At 34.9% G+C, this 16,689-nt stretch overlaps 1 protein-coding gene across 4 annotated transcripts in view; it reads left to right on the top strand.

Annotated features, from left to right (window-relative positions):
• Nucleotides 1–16,689, top strand: part of hth (homothorax) — a 329,596-nt gene that overhangs the window by 226,041 nt on the left and 86,866 nt on the right. For all 4 annotated transcript variants that reach the window (XM_065366196.1, XM_065366195.1, XM_065366194.1 and 1 more), the window contains 2 exons: nt 10,040–10,162; nt 16,408–16,556. In XM_065366196.1, coding sequence (XP_065222268.1) covers nt 10,040–10,162; nt 16,408–16,556 — 272 coding nt within the window. The remainder of the gene's footprint in view (nt 1–10,039; nt 10,163–16,407; nt 16,557–16,689) is intronic.

The following is a 16,689-nucleotide window of genomic DNA, read 5'->3' as shown; positions in this document are numbered from 1 at the left end:
CTAGGTATCACTACACATAAAACAACGCTCCTCGACACTCTGCCTCTATATAGGTAGACGTTTCAATACGTGATGAAATTTATCTCGGGCCAAAATAAAAAACGAATAGAAACGACGCACACCACGTCGTCGTCGTCGTTGCTCGATCGAAGGCACACTTCAGCTCGTTCATTAATCAAGCATCACGCCAAAATAAAGTCACCAAGTTTAAGGTGCACTACTCTAGGCTAAAAATCTGGCATCCGAGACCATTAATATCGAGGGAAAAAATGCGGATAACGTCTCGGCGCAGCGCGCTGCGACGCTGATAAGCGTAGCGAGAGCACAGAGTATATGGGTGCTGGCAGGCGGGGGCGGGCGTATGATCAAATAAATGACCCGTTTCTTTTTCTATAATGACATCTTGTTCGACGAAAAATTCGTTCTTTTTTCCGTTTTGGTAGTTAAGACGTTATTAAAGTAGACAAGAGACGAGGTATGCCGGTATCGTCTAGTTTGGCAGATATAACCGCCGCGCTTAAGATTTATTTCCGACCGAAATGGTACATTTCCTTTTTATCGACGATGATAAAAATTATATTGCTGGTCCGTTTTTCATCGGCGATTCGGACAATACTTCGGACGCAGCCAGCCAGCGCGATCCGGCTTCATATACAGATCGGACTGGAAGTTAAATCGAGCGTGGCTAAGTGTCCGTCGTACGTATAGTTCTACTATACTATAAGCTAAGTGTGGTATAAAAATTTCATATCTGTTTTATTTTCTCTCTCATCTTGCTGCTCCGAACCATCGTCGTCGTTATCAATTTTTGCCTCATTTTCGCTTCTCCTATCGTGTGTAATTAAAACAACAAGGGAGCTCGAAAAAGCAACCGACACATTGCAGGATGACCCAATAAAGCACCTGAATCCGAGGATTAATAAAAAACAAACCATACCATACCGACGATACCAGCAACAGCGAAAATTATATAGGTACGTGGCAGCACTCGAATCGAACAACACGTGGCGCTGGTGTTTAAAAAAAGGGGGTTTCTCCGAGCTAAGCCCGTCAATCAAACAAGACCTGACAACTGATTGGTGCAGAACGAAGACGGGCGTCGATTTAGGCGTCCAGCCAGCCCATAAGGCGCCCCGACCTTATACACGTTTAACTGTACCGTTTATTGGTCCGAATATCGCCTTCTCTTTTACCCTCTTTTATTTCCCGAACAACTTTGCTGGCTTTTTCTCTGCGCTGCTGTGCTTTTTCCAAATCTCGACGACGGCCGCAGCAGCGGCGGCGGCGAAGGCGGCGGTGCGCTATAAAACCCGCATATACACAACTTAAACCATAAAATGAACAATTTCCAATTTTCTAAATGGCCATTTGCCGATAAGAAATGATCTGGAATTTGTTTCTCCAAATCGCGAACGTTTAAGGAAATAAAATAAGAAAAAAACACACCCTGTCAACCCCCTCCCTTCACCCTTATATACTCTTGTTCTACTATATCGACGATACAAATGTTGTCGTTTTGTTTTCTCTATACTGCTACTATGATGCTGAGTGTAGGGAAAACTTCGATCTTATTTTTTTTTCCTATTTTTCTTTTCTCATCGAATTCGTGTAATTTTATAAATGGTTTTGCGGTTCGATGAAATGGTTTCTTATTAATATACTGACTGATTTTCGACGAAATGGTTTCTCGGTATTTTGTTGTGTTTTTTTTTCCTCGTGTGTTGCTAACATGTAAATCAACGAGTCTCTCTCTTTCTTGGCCAAATTTAGCCAATGAAAAAAGATTTATTATGATGAGTAAATATGTACCTACGTAAGCCTAACCCTGAGATCAGCGTGTTCATTTGGTTAGGTTTACTTTGTTTATTATGGCTATTTTAGAGACAAATTACCACCAATTGAACTGGTACTATTTTAGATGTTTACGAAAGAAAGCAGAAAAAAATTGTTGATACGAATCGACTTACGAGAAATACTATTCTTCGATTCGTGGAAATCCATCGACTTGTTTGACCAGCAGTGTTTTCCTCGTAAAATAAATTACCTATCGAAGCTAGAATTGGAATTATTTTTACGAGATATCTTTTCTTATAATCTAATCAACGATGCAAGTTGGTGGTTAACTTTGAAAATTATAGAATTTTAATTTTCTAGCTTCTGTAGAGAAAATCTTCGATTTGAACTTTTTTTCCTTAATCCTGATGAAGCTTTGGTCTTTGAAATTGCATACTTAATATATTTCGACATCTTTTAGGTTCACTGCAATAAATTCATCAAAAGGGCAGGAGAACGTGTCTGATGGTCCTGTTGAGTGAACTGTTATCCCATTTTTGATTTTTCGCGACTATTTTTCTTTGGACGCCTTCCTTCCTCCATCAAAAAATGAAGAAAAGCAGAATTTTGAAAGCATCCATTTGACCATGAAAGTCAACTTTTGTTTATTTTCCCCCTCCCCCTCCAAGAAACGAAGAAACTCTTGAAAATAAAATATTTGAAGTACCAACGTCGTATCCTCCTCCTCCTCCCCCCTCTCCCTCTCTCACGGAGGAACTGGCGAATCGATTGGAGAAGCCATCATCTAAGAGACAAATTGCATTTTATCACCCCCCCAAAAAAAAAAAACATTAAAAAAAAAAACGATTAGAAAAAATAAAATGCAGTTTGAAAGAAGTTCAAACCCAAAAAAAGGTTCAGAAGCAAAATTGAAGTTTTGAAAAACGTGAAGTGTCAACCCAGAAATGAAGATTAGAGCAAAAAATGAAGCATATAAGCAAAAAAGTAATTTCACAATCGAGAAATTATTTTTAAAACCAGAAATGAGATTTGAAAACGAAAATAAAGTTGAGAACAAAAAAAAATGTATTTTGAAACCAAAAATGAAATGCAATCCTCACCATCAAATTTCAGAACAAAATTGAAGTTGAACCCCAAAAGATGATGTTGAATAAAAGCACCGAGCCAGAATCCCCCCTTTCGCAAAAAATGAACTTTCAGTCCGAAAAAAAAAATTAAAAAAAAAAGAAATCAAAAATGAAAATGAAAACAAAAATGAGGTTTGAAAACAAGAATGATGTTCAAAAAACTGAAAAAGAAATAAAGGACCAAAAAAGAAGTTTGGGCTCGGAAAATTAGTTTCGAATCAAAAGTGAAGTGTGAAAAAATGAAATTTGAGTTTGAAAATGAAGATTAGAACAAATCAAAACATGAAGATAGCATCAAAAAACGATGTTCAAAATCAGAAATGAAAATCTAATAAATAACCAAAAACCATGTCCAAAAACAAACAAGGTATTCCAATCCAAAAATGAAGTTCAAAACTAAAAGTTATTTCTAAAAATGTAAAAGAAATTCGAACACCAAAATAAAGCTTAAAAATAAGCAAAACGCATGTAGTTTGAAAATTGCAATTTTGAGACCAAATCGAAAGTCGAGAACCAAAAAGTAAATCACACTCGAAAAAAAGAACTAAAAAATATGTTTGGAAAAATCAAGTTTACTTTCAAACAAAAATAAAGCTGAAAATCAAAATTTGAAAACAAAAATTAGGTTAACATTATAATTATTTAAAAAAAAAAAAATTGCCTAATTTTCCTCAAATGAATCAAAATTTAAGGTATAAAATTCAAATTGGATTTCATATCTACCCTATTTTTGTCCTCCCAAATTTATAGGTCACAGTTTTGCCCCATTCAGGAAAATAATCTCAATTCAAATTGATTTGAGTTTTCATGGTCGATTAGAAAGAAGGGGGGGGGGAGAACTTGACATTTTTTTTCAAGTTTGGTTGATAAATTGTAAACAAAATGTCGATAATTTTGCTCGAGAAATAATTTCTAAAATTTTATCTAAAATGAGCAATTCCTTGTTCATTTCCCTTTTGTTCAGCCCGCCCCCCCCCCACATCAAATGAAAAAACCTTCGTAATTCGACGTGAAATGACACATTAATTTCGTAAAACATTCGTAACTTGTGAAAAGTACCCCCTCCCACCGCCCTGGATTTGATTTCCTCATAATACGAGCATTTCTCGAATCCGGAATAGGTCTTATAAATCAATCCAACAAAATGAAACAATATTAAACCGGATCATATGTGTACTTACGCTCGAACCTTTTTAATTAAACCGACAAAGACGCACGTGAGTTAATTATTCGCCAAATTTCCATTTACGATAAGCATTCTCGCGTATGCATATTTTCTTACATAGTCTAATCAATCAAACACGAAACGAAAACAAAAGAAAAGTCAACATTTCGGTATATTTGGAAAGTAAACCAGGCGCTTAATTGTACACCACTTGACAATCGTAATAAGAAATGTAAATCAACAGGGACTCCGAACGACGACGATGGTTATAAATAATAAATGTCAAACGGCGGTGGTACGATGACACGATACACATAAATACACAAAAACCATAGGGGGGTTCCAACTTCCAACACTCTGTGATCATAACAGAACGAAGGGTACATTACGTCCAAATCATATAGCAAATACTCTCATGGTCTCCGAGTACATCACCATCATCATAAGCAGAGAGGTCAATAAACAATAAACTCGCCATAGAGAGAGAATCCCTCCCAGTCCACGCTGCCTGATACTCGTAGTACATCTCATATAGCGGTAAATTAACACACACACACAGAGCTGCTCAGAGAAAAACCGAGACCGCGAGAAAGAAAAATAGAAAAAAACTCGGCGCATCGCCGGTAATAACGTAAAAAATAAAAATTAAATGCTCGGACACTAATGATAGTAATCAAGTCAGGTCGAGCCCATAATTTAAAATAACCCAAAACCGAAAACGACGCACGGTGGAAAAAGAGCAGTAAAGTAACCATCGCTCGTAGTGTACGAGTAACTGCATCACACAGCATAGTCTACAAAGTTGTTAACAATTTTCGTTGACATCGGCCCGCGGTTAAGATTTATTACTTTTTAACTGCTTCCATACCGCGTACTATGGCTCGAACTTGGAGAAAAAAATACACTCGGGCGGATATTTTCCGTCGTCGGTGTGTATATTTTCCCCCCAGATCACCGAGTTATTATACCAGTAGATCTATTTCAAATATGGACGTACAAAGAACCGGAAATTTGAGGGAAAATATCGCAGGAGAAGACGATGAAATGATTCGAGCGTTTTTATATATTGTATATTATACTATCGAATTAAAAATAAATAAAATTTGGATGGAAATGGCACCAATACTGGGATAGTAGGTGACTCTCGGTGTTTTACTGGTGTATAACCGTGCAATCAGCTCTTGGTTCACCTAAAAACCTTAAAAACTAATTGTGCTGATAGATTGCAGCCTCTTTGTAGCAATAATTATTCATTTTCTCAGAATTTTTCAAAACAGATTATGAAAATTTCAAGTTTAAACCACGCTCTGCTACCATATCATGATGAAAGGCATTTCATCTTAGTATAGAGAGGTTTTACTCCCTTTCAGAATCTTCAATTCCCATCCAATTACTTTAAATTTGGAAGATAGGTGGTTTTGAAAAACCATGCTCTGCTACCATGTGAGATAAATATCGCTTTTCGAGGCAATGTAGAGAGGGACTTCTCCTTGAAATTTTCGGAATTTTCAATTCTCGTGTAATCATTTGATATTTTGGAAAAAAATACGGTTTTGAAAAACCATGCTCTGCTACCATGTGAGATGAATGACTCATAGGGACAATTTAGAGAGGGGCTTCTCCCAAAAATTTCCAGGATTTTCAATGCTCAATTGCTCATGTAATCATTTGATATTTTGGAAAAATATACGGTTTTGAAAAACCATGCTCTGCTACCATGTGAGATAAATGGCTTTTCGAGCAATGTAGAGAGGGACTTCTCCTTGAAATTTTCAGAATTTTCAATTCTTGTGTAATCATTTGATATTTTGGAAAAATATACGGTTTTGAAAAACCATGCTCTGCTACCATGTGAGATAAATGGCTTTTAGAGGCAATGTAGAGAGGGACTTCTCCTTGAAATTTTCAGAATTTTCAATGCTCATGTAATCATTCGATATTGTGGAAAAATATACGGTTTTGAAAAACCATGCTCTGCTACCATGTGAGATGAAAAAGCAAAACTTTCCGATGATTTTGGGTCAAAATGCAGTTCATTTTGCAATTTTGAAAACTTAAAAATGGAAAACTGCATCGAAGACTGCTCGTGTATTGAGAATCCCTCAAAATACAATAATGCATTTCATTCTTTTTCTTCAACTTCAAAAAATTGAATGACCTCCGGTGACCATAACATCATAAAGAGAAAGAATTACTATAAATAAAGAGGAAATGAAAAGAACGAAACGCAGCACCATCCACCGCAATAAGAGAAACAGAGCACGAGAAAATACCAACTATATCAAGAGAGGATGGAAAAACTACTACACTACGTAAAACTTGTGTTGGTATCGCATTTATGTGTAGTTTGTGCGGCAGTTTGCTATTAGATGGGCACGAATGAATCGTACAATTATCCATAACGAAACGGCAACTTTGACCGAGTCGTTTTTAAAATAAGATATCTGGCTATTTAAAAAGTTAACCTTAAATTGAAGCTATTATCGTAGCACAGTATAGAGCAAAGAAAAGAAAAGAAAAAGAATAAAAATCAAGCGAACCTGCACATCGACTCGATGATGATACCGGATAAGGAATTGTTCGAACGAGACGACCAACAAAGAGGGGGAGGAGGGATGTAATCGTGGGTGCCTCAGCACAGTAAAAATTATTTTAAAAAATCAATTTGTTTCATCGATTTCCTTTTTTTTTTTTGCTACTTTTGAATGAAAAAAATATGTTCAAATGTTACAGAAACATAAATTATCCACCCAGCGAGCTCATCGAAGGGAAAAACACGTAAAAATTTTTCGGACCATAACATAGGTGTTGTGCATGTTTTTAATAGATCTATAAATTTTCTAAACGCTTAAACCCTTGCGCCGCGAATCAGACTTATCTTTATACGGGTTCGAGAAATAAAGGGGGAAATAGGTTACAAAACGATATTTTATACCCAAAGACAGCTAAAAGGTTTTCGTTTTGTTTTTATAGCGCTACTATAAAATAAAAAGAAGAGGAAAAAAAATGTAAACATGGATTGTAACGTAGCTGGTATGGAATAGGGTGGGTCGTTTTTCAACTTTTTTTTTTTTTAGAATTTTGATGCTCCCTAAAAAAAATCATGGTCAAATGACCTCAAATAAGATGCAGGAAAAATTTCAAATTTTTTGATCAACGTTTGGCCTCTCGGCTCGTGCTTTGAAATTTGAAAAAAAGTTTTAAAACGACCCACCCTAGGGTGGAAATAAGAAAGATGACAATAAACAGGGTCGCGTCATCGTGAAATTCCAGCACTTTTATCAGTAACCTAGTTTCATAAAATACAACACCGAAAAGACATTTTTTAAATGTCAAAATGATATCGTTTTAGTTGCTGCTCTTTCCTACTTTTTTTGTTTACGTAAATTGAGCAAAAATAATTTCTATGGTCTGCCAAAAATTGCCAAAAGTCTTGTTTTTTGCTGAAATTATACTTGGAAAAAAATTCTAATTTTTACCAAAAGTGTGATGAAATGTTTTTTTTTTTTCAAAATTGCAAAAAAAACTGCACTTTGACCAAAACTCTACTTTTTTGCCAGAAATTTCCAAAAAGTCTCGCTTTGTTACTAAAATTTTGTTTCTGCTAAAATTGCCTAAATTTTCCACAAAACTAAATTCTCTTCCTAAAAGTTGTCAAAAACACGAAAAAGTCTTGTTTTTTTCATTTTTTGACCAAAATAAAAAAATGTTCATTTCGGGTATTTTTTTCAGAATTTGAAATTTTTGATTTTTTTTACACTTCTTTTTCTTTGAATGAATAATTTTGACCCGAAAAAATCCCGAGTCGAATAAATTTTGAACATTGGGAATTTTTCTGAGAATTGAACAAAAGAAAGCACTTTTGCCAAAAATGCCAAAAAAACTTCAGTTTTTGGCCAAAATTGGGCCAAAAGTTTTACTTTTTTCCAGAAATGATCAAAAGTCTCACTTCGTTGCTAAAATTCTAAAAAGTTCTGTTTCTGCTAAAATTGTCAACATTTTCTGCAAAATTCAACTTTGAAAAAATCTTGTTTTTTCATTTTTTTGACCAAATAAAAATTTTTCATTTCGAGTACTTTTTTTCAGAATTTTGAATTCTTGATTTTTTCTAGTTCCTTTTCTTTGAAAAATTAATCATTTTGGCTCGAAAAATCCTGATTTGAATAAATTTTGACCATTGGATATTTTTCTCAGAATTGAACAAAAAAATCCACTATTGCCAAAATTGCCAACAAAACTCCACTTTTTGTGTCAAAATTGGGCCCAAAATTCTTCTTTTTCAACGCAAACGTCCAAAAAATCTAGCTTCGTTGCTGAAATTCGTAAAAAACTTGTTTTTACTAAAATTGCCAACATTTTCCAGAAAATCCAACTTTTTTCCTAAAAAATTACCAAAAATACAAAAAAGTCTCGTTTTTTTCATTTTTTTGACCAATATTCAAACTTTTTCATTTCGAGTATTTTTTTCAGAATTTTAAATTTTTTTCTACTTTTTTTTTCTTTGAAAATGAATCATTCCTGGCTCGAAAAAATCTCGACTCGGATGAATTTTCACCCTTCTCCCTTCCCTCCTTTCTACCCCTATGAAAAAATCTGAAAAAATGTTCGTCCAAGTTCACATAAAAGAGAACACATATTTTTTAAAATCTCGACGACCCCTCCCCCACCCCCTCCTCATTCCTTCCTCTTCACGACGACCCTCCCACCCCCTCCTCATTCTTTCCTCTTCATTGGATTTTCATATATCCAGTTAAAAGTAATATGGAAAAGTTGTGGGTATAAAATGGACGAATGTGGTGATTTTATTTTGAAGAATTCATCTGGAACTTCGTGTAAAATGAGCAGGTGGATTGTCTCCCTCTTTCCTTTTTTTTTTCATCGACCAAATTTGGTGTCTAATTGAGCAATTTTTTAATCGTTCTATGTTTATTTTGTATTTTTATTTCGTAAAATACACACAAATGTTGGTCCTACTTTGTTCAATGTTTGTTGAGAAAAAAAAAAAAAAACCAACAACGCTATAAATTCTAAAAGTGATCTTTTTAATGAAGTTACGCCGCAAGCAAGGTGCTTAAAAACATAATCGAAACATTTTTTGAAAACGAAACGTTTTGCTACAAATCATTAAAGTCATTCGGTAGGTAATTTAATTATAATTCAAAACAAGTGGTCATAAAAGTCGAGAAAAGTCATTAAACGTTTGTAAATTACGATCACGAATATTTCATTATAAAAGGAGAGAAAAAAAAGAGTAAAAATTTGTAAAATAATTGTAGTATTTAAAAAATTTTGCGTTGTGAATTTTTTTAGGAGAGGGGAGGGGGTGGAATTATAAAAATGCTTAATGTGATGAAGTTTTGTTTTTCCTTTTTCTGGCACGATTTCTCATGAGGAAGGACAGGGATGGATGGAATTATTTTTTCAACTCGACTATTTTTTTGATTTTTTTGGGGGGGAGAGGGAGGGGGAGATAAAGTCCCAATTTTTATTTTATTTGGGTACGAACCATATTTCCACTTATTTTATGTACCTAATATTTGGAATTAGTCTGGAAATGACCTTATTGTTTTCCCCATTTTTCTCTTCCCCAAGATAGTTGACAATATCTGCGTGACAAATCAATCGAGTGTATTTTGTATGGCCCCTGTGCCCATGTAGGGAAAGAAACATCGTCAGTTATTATTACGTTTATATTATATCGACGATGGTAATAAATAATATTTATTTATTACCTTCGTCCATTTGACGAAAGATGAGGGAACAACAAACTGCAAGGAAGGGAAGTCAGAGTATAAATAATAAATAAATCCTTCGATAATTTAATCATATCGTCGTTTGATGATCGTATTATATGTTTCATAATGTAATAATTTGTTTTGCATTTTTTAAATACTCGAATTTTGACGATGGAAACGTGATATTAATGAATGGTTTTTTTTTTGCTTGTTCGCAGGTAAATGGTGTAGAGGACGTGAATGGCCATCGCCAGGAGATCCTCGAGTAGTCAATGAAGCGGCCAGAAGAGGCGTCCTATATTCATCCGTATTTTTAGGTAGTCCCGGAGAATACAATTCCTGTGAGTATTATTTTTGAAATGAAAATTACCTAATTTAAGGTTGAAAGATGTGGACAAAATTTAGAGCAATAATTTCATTTGAAAAATTCCAATACTTCATCAAAGATCAAGCTTTCGGGGTTCAAAAACGATAAAAAGAGAGGAAAAAATGAGCAATTTGTAAGAGTATGAGAAACTTGGAATGTAAAAACAGACCAAAATAATGCTACCTATATTGAAAAATATGTATGTGTGCGGCCATTATTAAATTACGAATCTTCGAGCCAGGGTATAAAAAGAACCTGCTTCATCGTTCACACTCACACACTCTTCACATAAATATACCCAATCCGAGCATTTTATTTATCGGTGTATAAGGCACGCATTCGAGATTTAAATTACAGTTTGTGGGCATTATCGAAGTACCTATAGTATACCTCTATAGACTTATAATGGTACTCAGCTTCGAATACTTCGACTATATAGGCATAGGCAAGAGGAGGCAGAGAGGAGTTTCCCAATATATATTCATGCTAATAATCATTAATGATATTCGAACAATCACCGAGCGCCATGTTTCGTGCAACCAAGTGTAGCCCAAAAAATGCAAACCAAAGTTTGAGGAGAACTTTACCAATTTTTAGACCTTGTTGAGAATTTTTTGCTGGAATTTCCCATCTCAAAGTATAGGGTATTTTCTGGGCCATGGATGAGACGATTTGGATTCTGGTAGAGATGAAATATACTTGGTGAAAGATGACCGAAGATATGATTTTGAAAATGAGAATCACTACGTAATTAGAGAATCACTCGACGACGTTTAACTTTTTTCACGCCCTTCCCTCGATATAATGACCAGGTTTCCATGTACGCCTATATAATTTACTCGATACAATGAAAATACACGACGAGTATATAGGTACTCTTTGTAGGTATTTTTGTCCGTTTCGTATTGCTACGTGTGGTACTAGCTAGTTTTTGTATTTTTGTAGGTTTCTCCTCTCTTCTCTATGGCGAGAGGTTGAGGACCATATCGTGTGTAAAATTTCTACGTAGGTATAATATAGCTTCGTTCGAGTGCACTCGGATGCTTCTGGTGTATTTTTCCTGCTGGGTACATCTACCTATAGGTACTCTTTATGGTATTTATACCAGCAGATCGGTGGTGTATAGAGTGGTGCGAAAATGTGTGTGTGTGTGTGTGTGTGTGTGTGGGAGGTATGTGGAGGGGCCATTCTAAAGATGTCGAAACGTGCGTTATATATTGTCTGGTGAAAAAGCACACGCGTGCAAGTAATAGGATGGTCCGATATGTCTGCGATTGACAGTTTTCAAAAACGAACATCATTTACAGGCGTTCTTCGGTTGTTCGGTGTGCAGTATTCGTACGAAGTCTTTTATACCCTCTCGTCCAACCCTCATCCACTGGTTTTTGGTTCACTTTCTGTATGAGTCGCGAGCGAGTACCATATTATAGACTTGCACAACGTAGGTATGCTTCATCGTGGATAGAAAGAATGTTCTTTCTGTGGTTTAGTGTGTATGGTAGATTTTCATGTCATAATACTGATCACTTGGTAAATTTACCTAAATAAATAGAGGTATAAATGCTTCTTTTTAAATATGGTCTTTTTTTTGGAATTGTCATTTAAAAAATTTTTTAAAAATAGGATAAGTGTATTTTCTGTCTCAGCTCGACTGATTATATTATGCAATAACAATACTTGTGGTAGACCTATTATGAAGTATATGCTGTCTAAAGTTATAGGTAAGTCTAAGTATGAAGGAAAATAACTGAGCGATAAAGTAGAAGGGCGTTTAATGACGATATGAGGGGATTGTTTTTGAGCCATATTGGCCTAACGTGATGCTCATATATGGCAATTGGCAGGTGCAGCGGTGCGAGGCAACTCGACCAATCCGGCCAATATAATGGTCGAGAATTTACTGTACCATGTGTTGTTAGGTTTGTACATTTACAGAGAGAGAGTATACATAGAGACTTGTACGTAAGGTACGTATAGAACGAGTAACTATACTATATAAATGACAACATCGATCGTCTCTTTCTCTCTCTCTGTGTATCTCTACGGACCCAATTATCTGACTTGAATCGGCATTGATTGATAACTTCATCTCTAACGTGCGTATGGTGTACTATAGAGCAAGAGCTGATGTGTGTGTATTTGTGTGTAAACTTATACTGTAAGAATTGGTGCTTGCCACAAGTGCTGGAGTAGACGTAGGTCTTTTTCTGTCTTCGTTGCTCGGCCTGCTGAATGGTTTTTTTCGTGTCTGTAGTATTTTTTTAGAGTTTTTTTCTTCGTGTGTTTTACTAGGGTTGATGAAATTTCCAAAAAGTTGTGCTTTTCTGTCATAATACAAAAAAAAAAAACTTTTTCATTACCACGAACAGGTCTGAGAAGTTCTGGAAAAATGACCTAAGTCAAGTTCTCTTCCCAAGAATCAAGAATGACAAAATATCCCAAAAACTCTCATTTTTTTGTCAATATGACCAAAAAATCTACCAATAGGTGTCAGAAATTCATATTTTTTGCTAAAATTGGCAAGAAATCCTGTTTTTTTTCTATTACCAGAAATGCCAAAAAGTCTTAGTTTTCTATCAAAAGTGCCAAAAAGTCACTCCTTTCGCCCTAATTTCTTATAAATCTTACTTTTTGAAAAAAAAATGCCAAAAAATCTTGCTTTTTTCAACAAATTTTGAAAGGTTCTGCTTTTCGTTGTTTTTGCCAAAAAGTCCTGTATTTTCATCAAAAATTCCAGAAAAAAAATCTTACCTACTTTTTTCCAAAACTGTCGAGAAATTCTGATTTTTTTCACCACAAATGCCAAAAAGTGTTGATTTTCGATCACACCTTTTGCCGGAATACCCAAAAAATCAGATTCACTTTGTTTGTAAAAATTGCCAAAAAATTTCGATTTCTTGTGTTTATTAAAAAATCATGCATTTTTATCGAAAATGTCAAAAAAATATTTCTTTCTTACCAAAGTGTTCCAGAAATTCTGTTTTTTTTTTTTTTTTTCAAAAATGGCTGAAGGTTTTCCTATTTTTTAAACATTGCCAAGAGATTCTAATTTTTTGCCTCGACGAGCCTAACTTTTTTTTTCAAACTTCCTCATAAATTCTACCTTTTTTGTTGAAATTTCCAAGAAATTATTTTTTTAAAACCAGAAAATATTAGTCTTGTTTATTTTCATCAAAAGTGCCAGAAAGTCTCACTATTTGCTCAAATTTCCTACAAGGTCCTACTTGTTTTTTTAACCAAAGTTCCCAAGAGACTGTTTTTTTTTGTTTTTTGCCAAATTTCTAAAAAGTCTAATTTTGGCCTCAATAAGTCTTATTTTTTTGTAAATTTCCCTCAGAAATTCTGACCTTTTTTTTTACCAAAGAACGTAAAAAATCGTAATAAAATCACTGGGAAATTGACCATTTTCAATTTTAAAAATAGTCACTCGATTTTAATTGTATTTTGGGGGAAAAAATCACGAAAAAATCTAAAATTGATTTAGGTTTCTGGAATTTTGGTCACAGAGTTTCTGATGAACTTTCTGCGGGAAAATTTAATTTTAGTCGATATTAGAACCAGTTGAATCAGATATTTTGTTTGAAAAGGTAAGAGAGGGAAACTTAAACTTCAAAAAATTCTGTATCAGTTCAAATTACAGCATGAAAATTTCATTTTTTTTCATCATCATTTTTCCAAAGAGTCAATATGAGATTTCATTCAATTTTCAAAATTAGTTATTGTTAGTTATGTATCTACGAATTTAAATTGTTCAATTTTTTTCCTCATAAAGTTGATGGAAAAAAATGTAAAAATTCATTTTCCTGTACCGATTGAAAATTTTCCAATTGAAGCCACCAATTGAATTCCTCTCACTCCCACCTCTCTCCCTCCTCCTAAAACGATTCATTTTTTAAGAACTGAATCAACATGAAAAAAAATATTTTCGAAAAAATTTCCTCAGATTTTGTCTATTTTTTCAACTCTTTCTTTTTCAAGTTTAACTATTTTCCCCCTTTTTTCCTTCCTCTTTCTCACTGGTTGAAACAGTAAAAAAAATACCCAAAATAATGTTCCCTCCCTCTCAATGGTCTTTTGAAAATGGTTCAAAAAATACATACCTATCCAATTAAGGATGATTAGGTACTTTGGATGTGGGAAAAATCATTTTGGAGTCGAAAATGCAAGAGAGAAAAAAGAAGTAGGAAAATTTGAGTAATTTTTTTACTCTTTTCAATGATGATTATTTTCTTGAACTCACAAAAAAATAGAATTTGGAAAAAATATAATTTTATTAAAAGTTGAATTGACAACGAGATCTTCTGGATACTCCTCTCCTCCCTCCCTGCTTCCAAAGATTGCTCAGGTACGTGATCATGTGATCAATATTTCAGAAATTTCATTACAACGAGTAATTGTAAAAAATTTAGGGAAAGAGGTGGAGCGGAGAGGTGAGGAATATAAACTCGTGAAATTCGCATCAATTATACTTCGGAAGTTCACTTTTATTCCAATAAAAATCAAAGTTTCAGAAAACTAGGTATATTTTCAACGAAAAAAAAAATGATGAGTAAAATTTATTGGGTATTGTACAATACAATGCATACGTAAATCATGTGCCAGGAGTGTGAATTAATTTGCCATGTGTGTTAGAACCAGTTCGATTCGATAGGTTACGTTTATATACGGCATAAATTATACAAAATAATAACCAAGGCTGCGGTGCGGGTTGCAGCATTGCCAGTGGCTAGGCAAATTAAGCAACTGTCGGAAGTTTCGATTCGTGGTACATTTATCCATCTGACAGCAGTCGTTTTAACATTGTTGCGTGTATTCGTATTTTGAGGATATCGATATTGGGAATTTTTTTAATGCTTTGTCATCACCCTCCTCACCCTTCCCCCTCTCCCCAAATTTTCTAACTTTTCTGTCAAAAATGTGGATTGAGGTAGTTTTGTTTTTGAAAATCGAAGACTTCATTTTCTATTATTTTTGGTTTAGGATCTTGGGAAGAATTCTTTCAAAAACGTGAGGAAATAAGTCGTCTCTCGACCTCAAGCTCTGATGAATTATTTTCATTTCAGTGAGTTTCAAAATTTCGCAGGTGTATTGAATTTTTGAGAAAATATGAAAAATTGAAATCTCTCGAATAATTTTTTTGCCTGATTTTATTTCGAATTACTCATAACTTTTCTGTGATATTGTGACTCGTAGAACGAAATTTATTCTTTTTTAATCGACCCTACACATATTTTAACATAACTGCATCGCATTTGGTTCGATTCATGGGACATTTTTTACATAATCTTTGGTAGGAGGGTGGGGGAAGGGGGGCTTGCAGTCTGCCAGTCCTGCAAAAGAGTACATTTTGTGCGAGAGAGATCCAGGGAGGAGGATGAGGAGAAGGACACAGAGAAATAGAAGTAGGAAAAAAAATACACAGTAGTACTACGAGTATAAGCAAAGGAGGCGGAAATGTTTTGATCGGATTAAGAGGGTTCTTGCATTTCCTCTTACACAACAAAAATATACATTTCTCCCTTTCGTATATAGAACGATTTTTTTTCTCTCGTTTTGAAAATAGTACTACGCTGCTGTGCTCGGATAGGGTTGGACGAGGGAGGATGATTGTGTGACAAAAGTCGCTCGACAAGATTGATGATGTACTGGAGTGGACCTGATAGTGACACGCGCACGTTCTCCCTGCCCTCCGTTTCGCTTTGCTGCTGCCAGAGAGCAAGAGCAAGAGCATGAGAGAGCTGAGCGTACGTACATGAGAATTGTACTCGTAGCTTGTGAGCGTATAAAACGGAAAAGTAATCTGTGTTCGTTTGTTGAGGAAAATGGAGAAATCGCCTCAGGGTTGGAGCGGCGACCGCAAACAACGATTTCTTTTTCGGATTAATGTAAGTTGGGATGGGGGGGGGGCGTGCCCCGTTTGGCGGATGATTTTAATGATTGTTGTTGCTGTAGCCATACCTAACCTACTCTTTTTTTTTGAAGAGTTCGTCTGAGATCTGAATACTTATAAAGAGTCTATAGAGCCATATAGAGAGGCGAGCTTATAGAACATCTGTGGCTCATCGTACTGTATTAAGTTGCTCTTTTTTTTTTTTTTGCCAAGGTATATTTTGTTGAAGAATTTGGAATAGTTTCCGTTTTTTTATTACGTAAATATATCAGATTTTTTTTAAATCGCTGACTTTACTGATGTTGTATTTTTTTCCTAATGCCCTAAAGGTGATGCAAGTAATGCCAGTGTCGGCAGCGGCGACGGTACTGGCGAAGAAGACGATGAAACTAATGGCAAAAAGAACCAGAAGAAGAGGGGTATTTTCCCTAAAGTAGCAACCAATATTTTAAGGGCGTGGCTGTTTCAGCATTTAACGGTAAGTTTTTTGCTTAATTATCGCTGATTTATTTCTATCGAAAATTATTGATTCAGAGACTTGTATAAAAAGATTTTGTAAAATTCGAGTACATTGAACAAAAATTCGCTCGTGATGATTCATTTTATGGCCA

Source organism: Planococcus citri, chromosome 5 (assembly GCF_950023065.1).
Source record: "Planococcus citri chromosome 5, ihPlaCitr1.1, whole genome shotgun sequence".
NCBI classification, from domain to species: domain Eukaryota; kingdom Metazoa; phylum Arthropoda; class Insecta; order Hemiptera; family Pseudococcidae; genus Planococcus; species Planococcus citri.
Note: the sequence above shows the minus strand (reverse complement) of the source record. Positions and strands in the feature narration are given on the sequence as shown.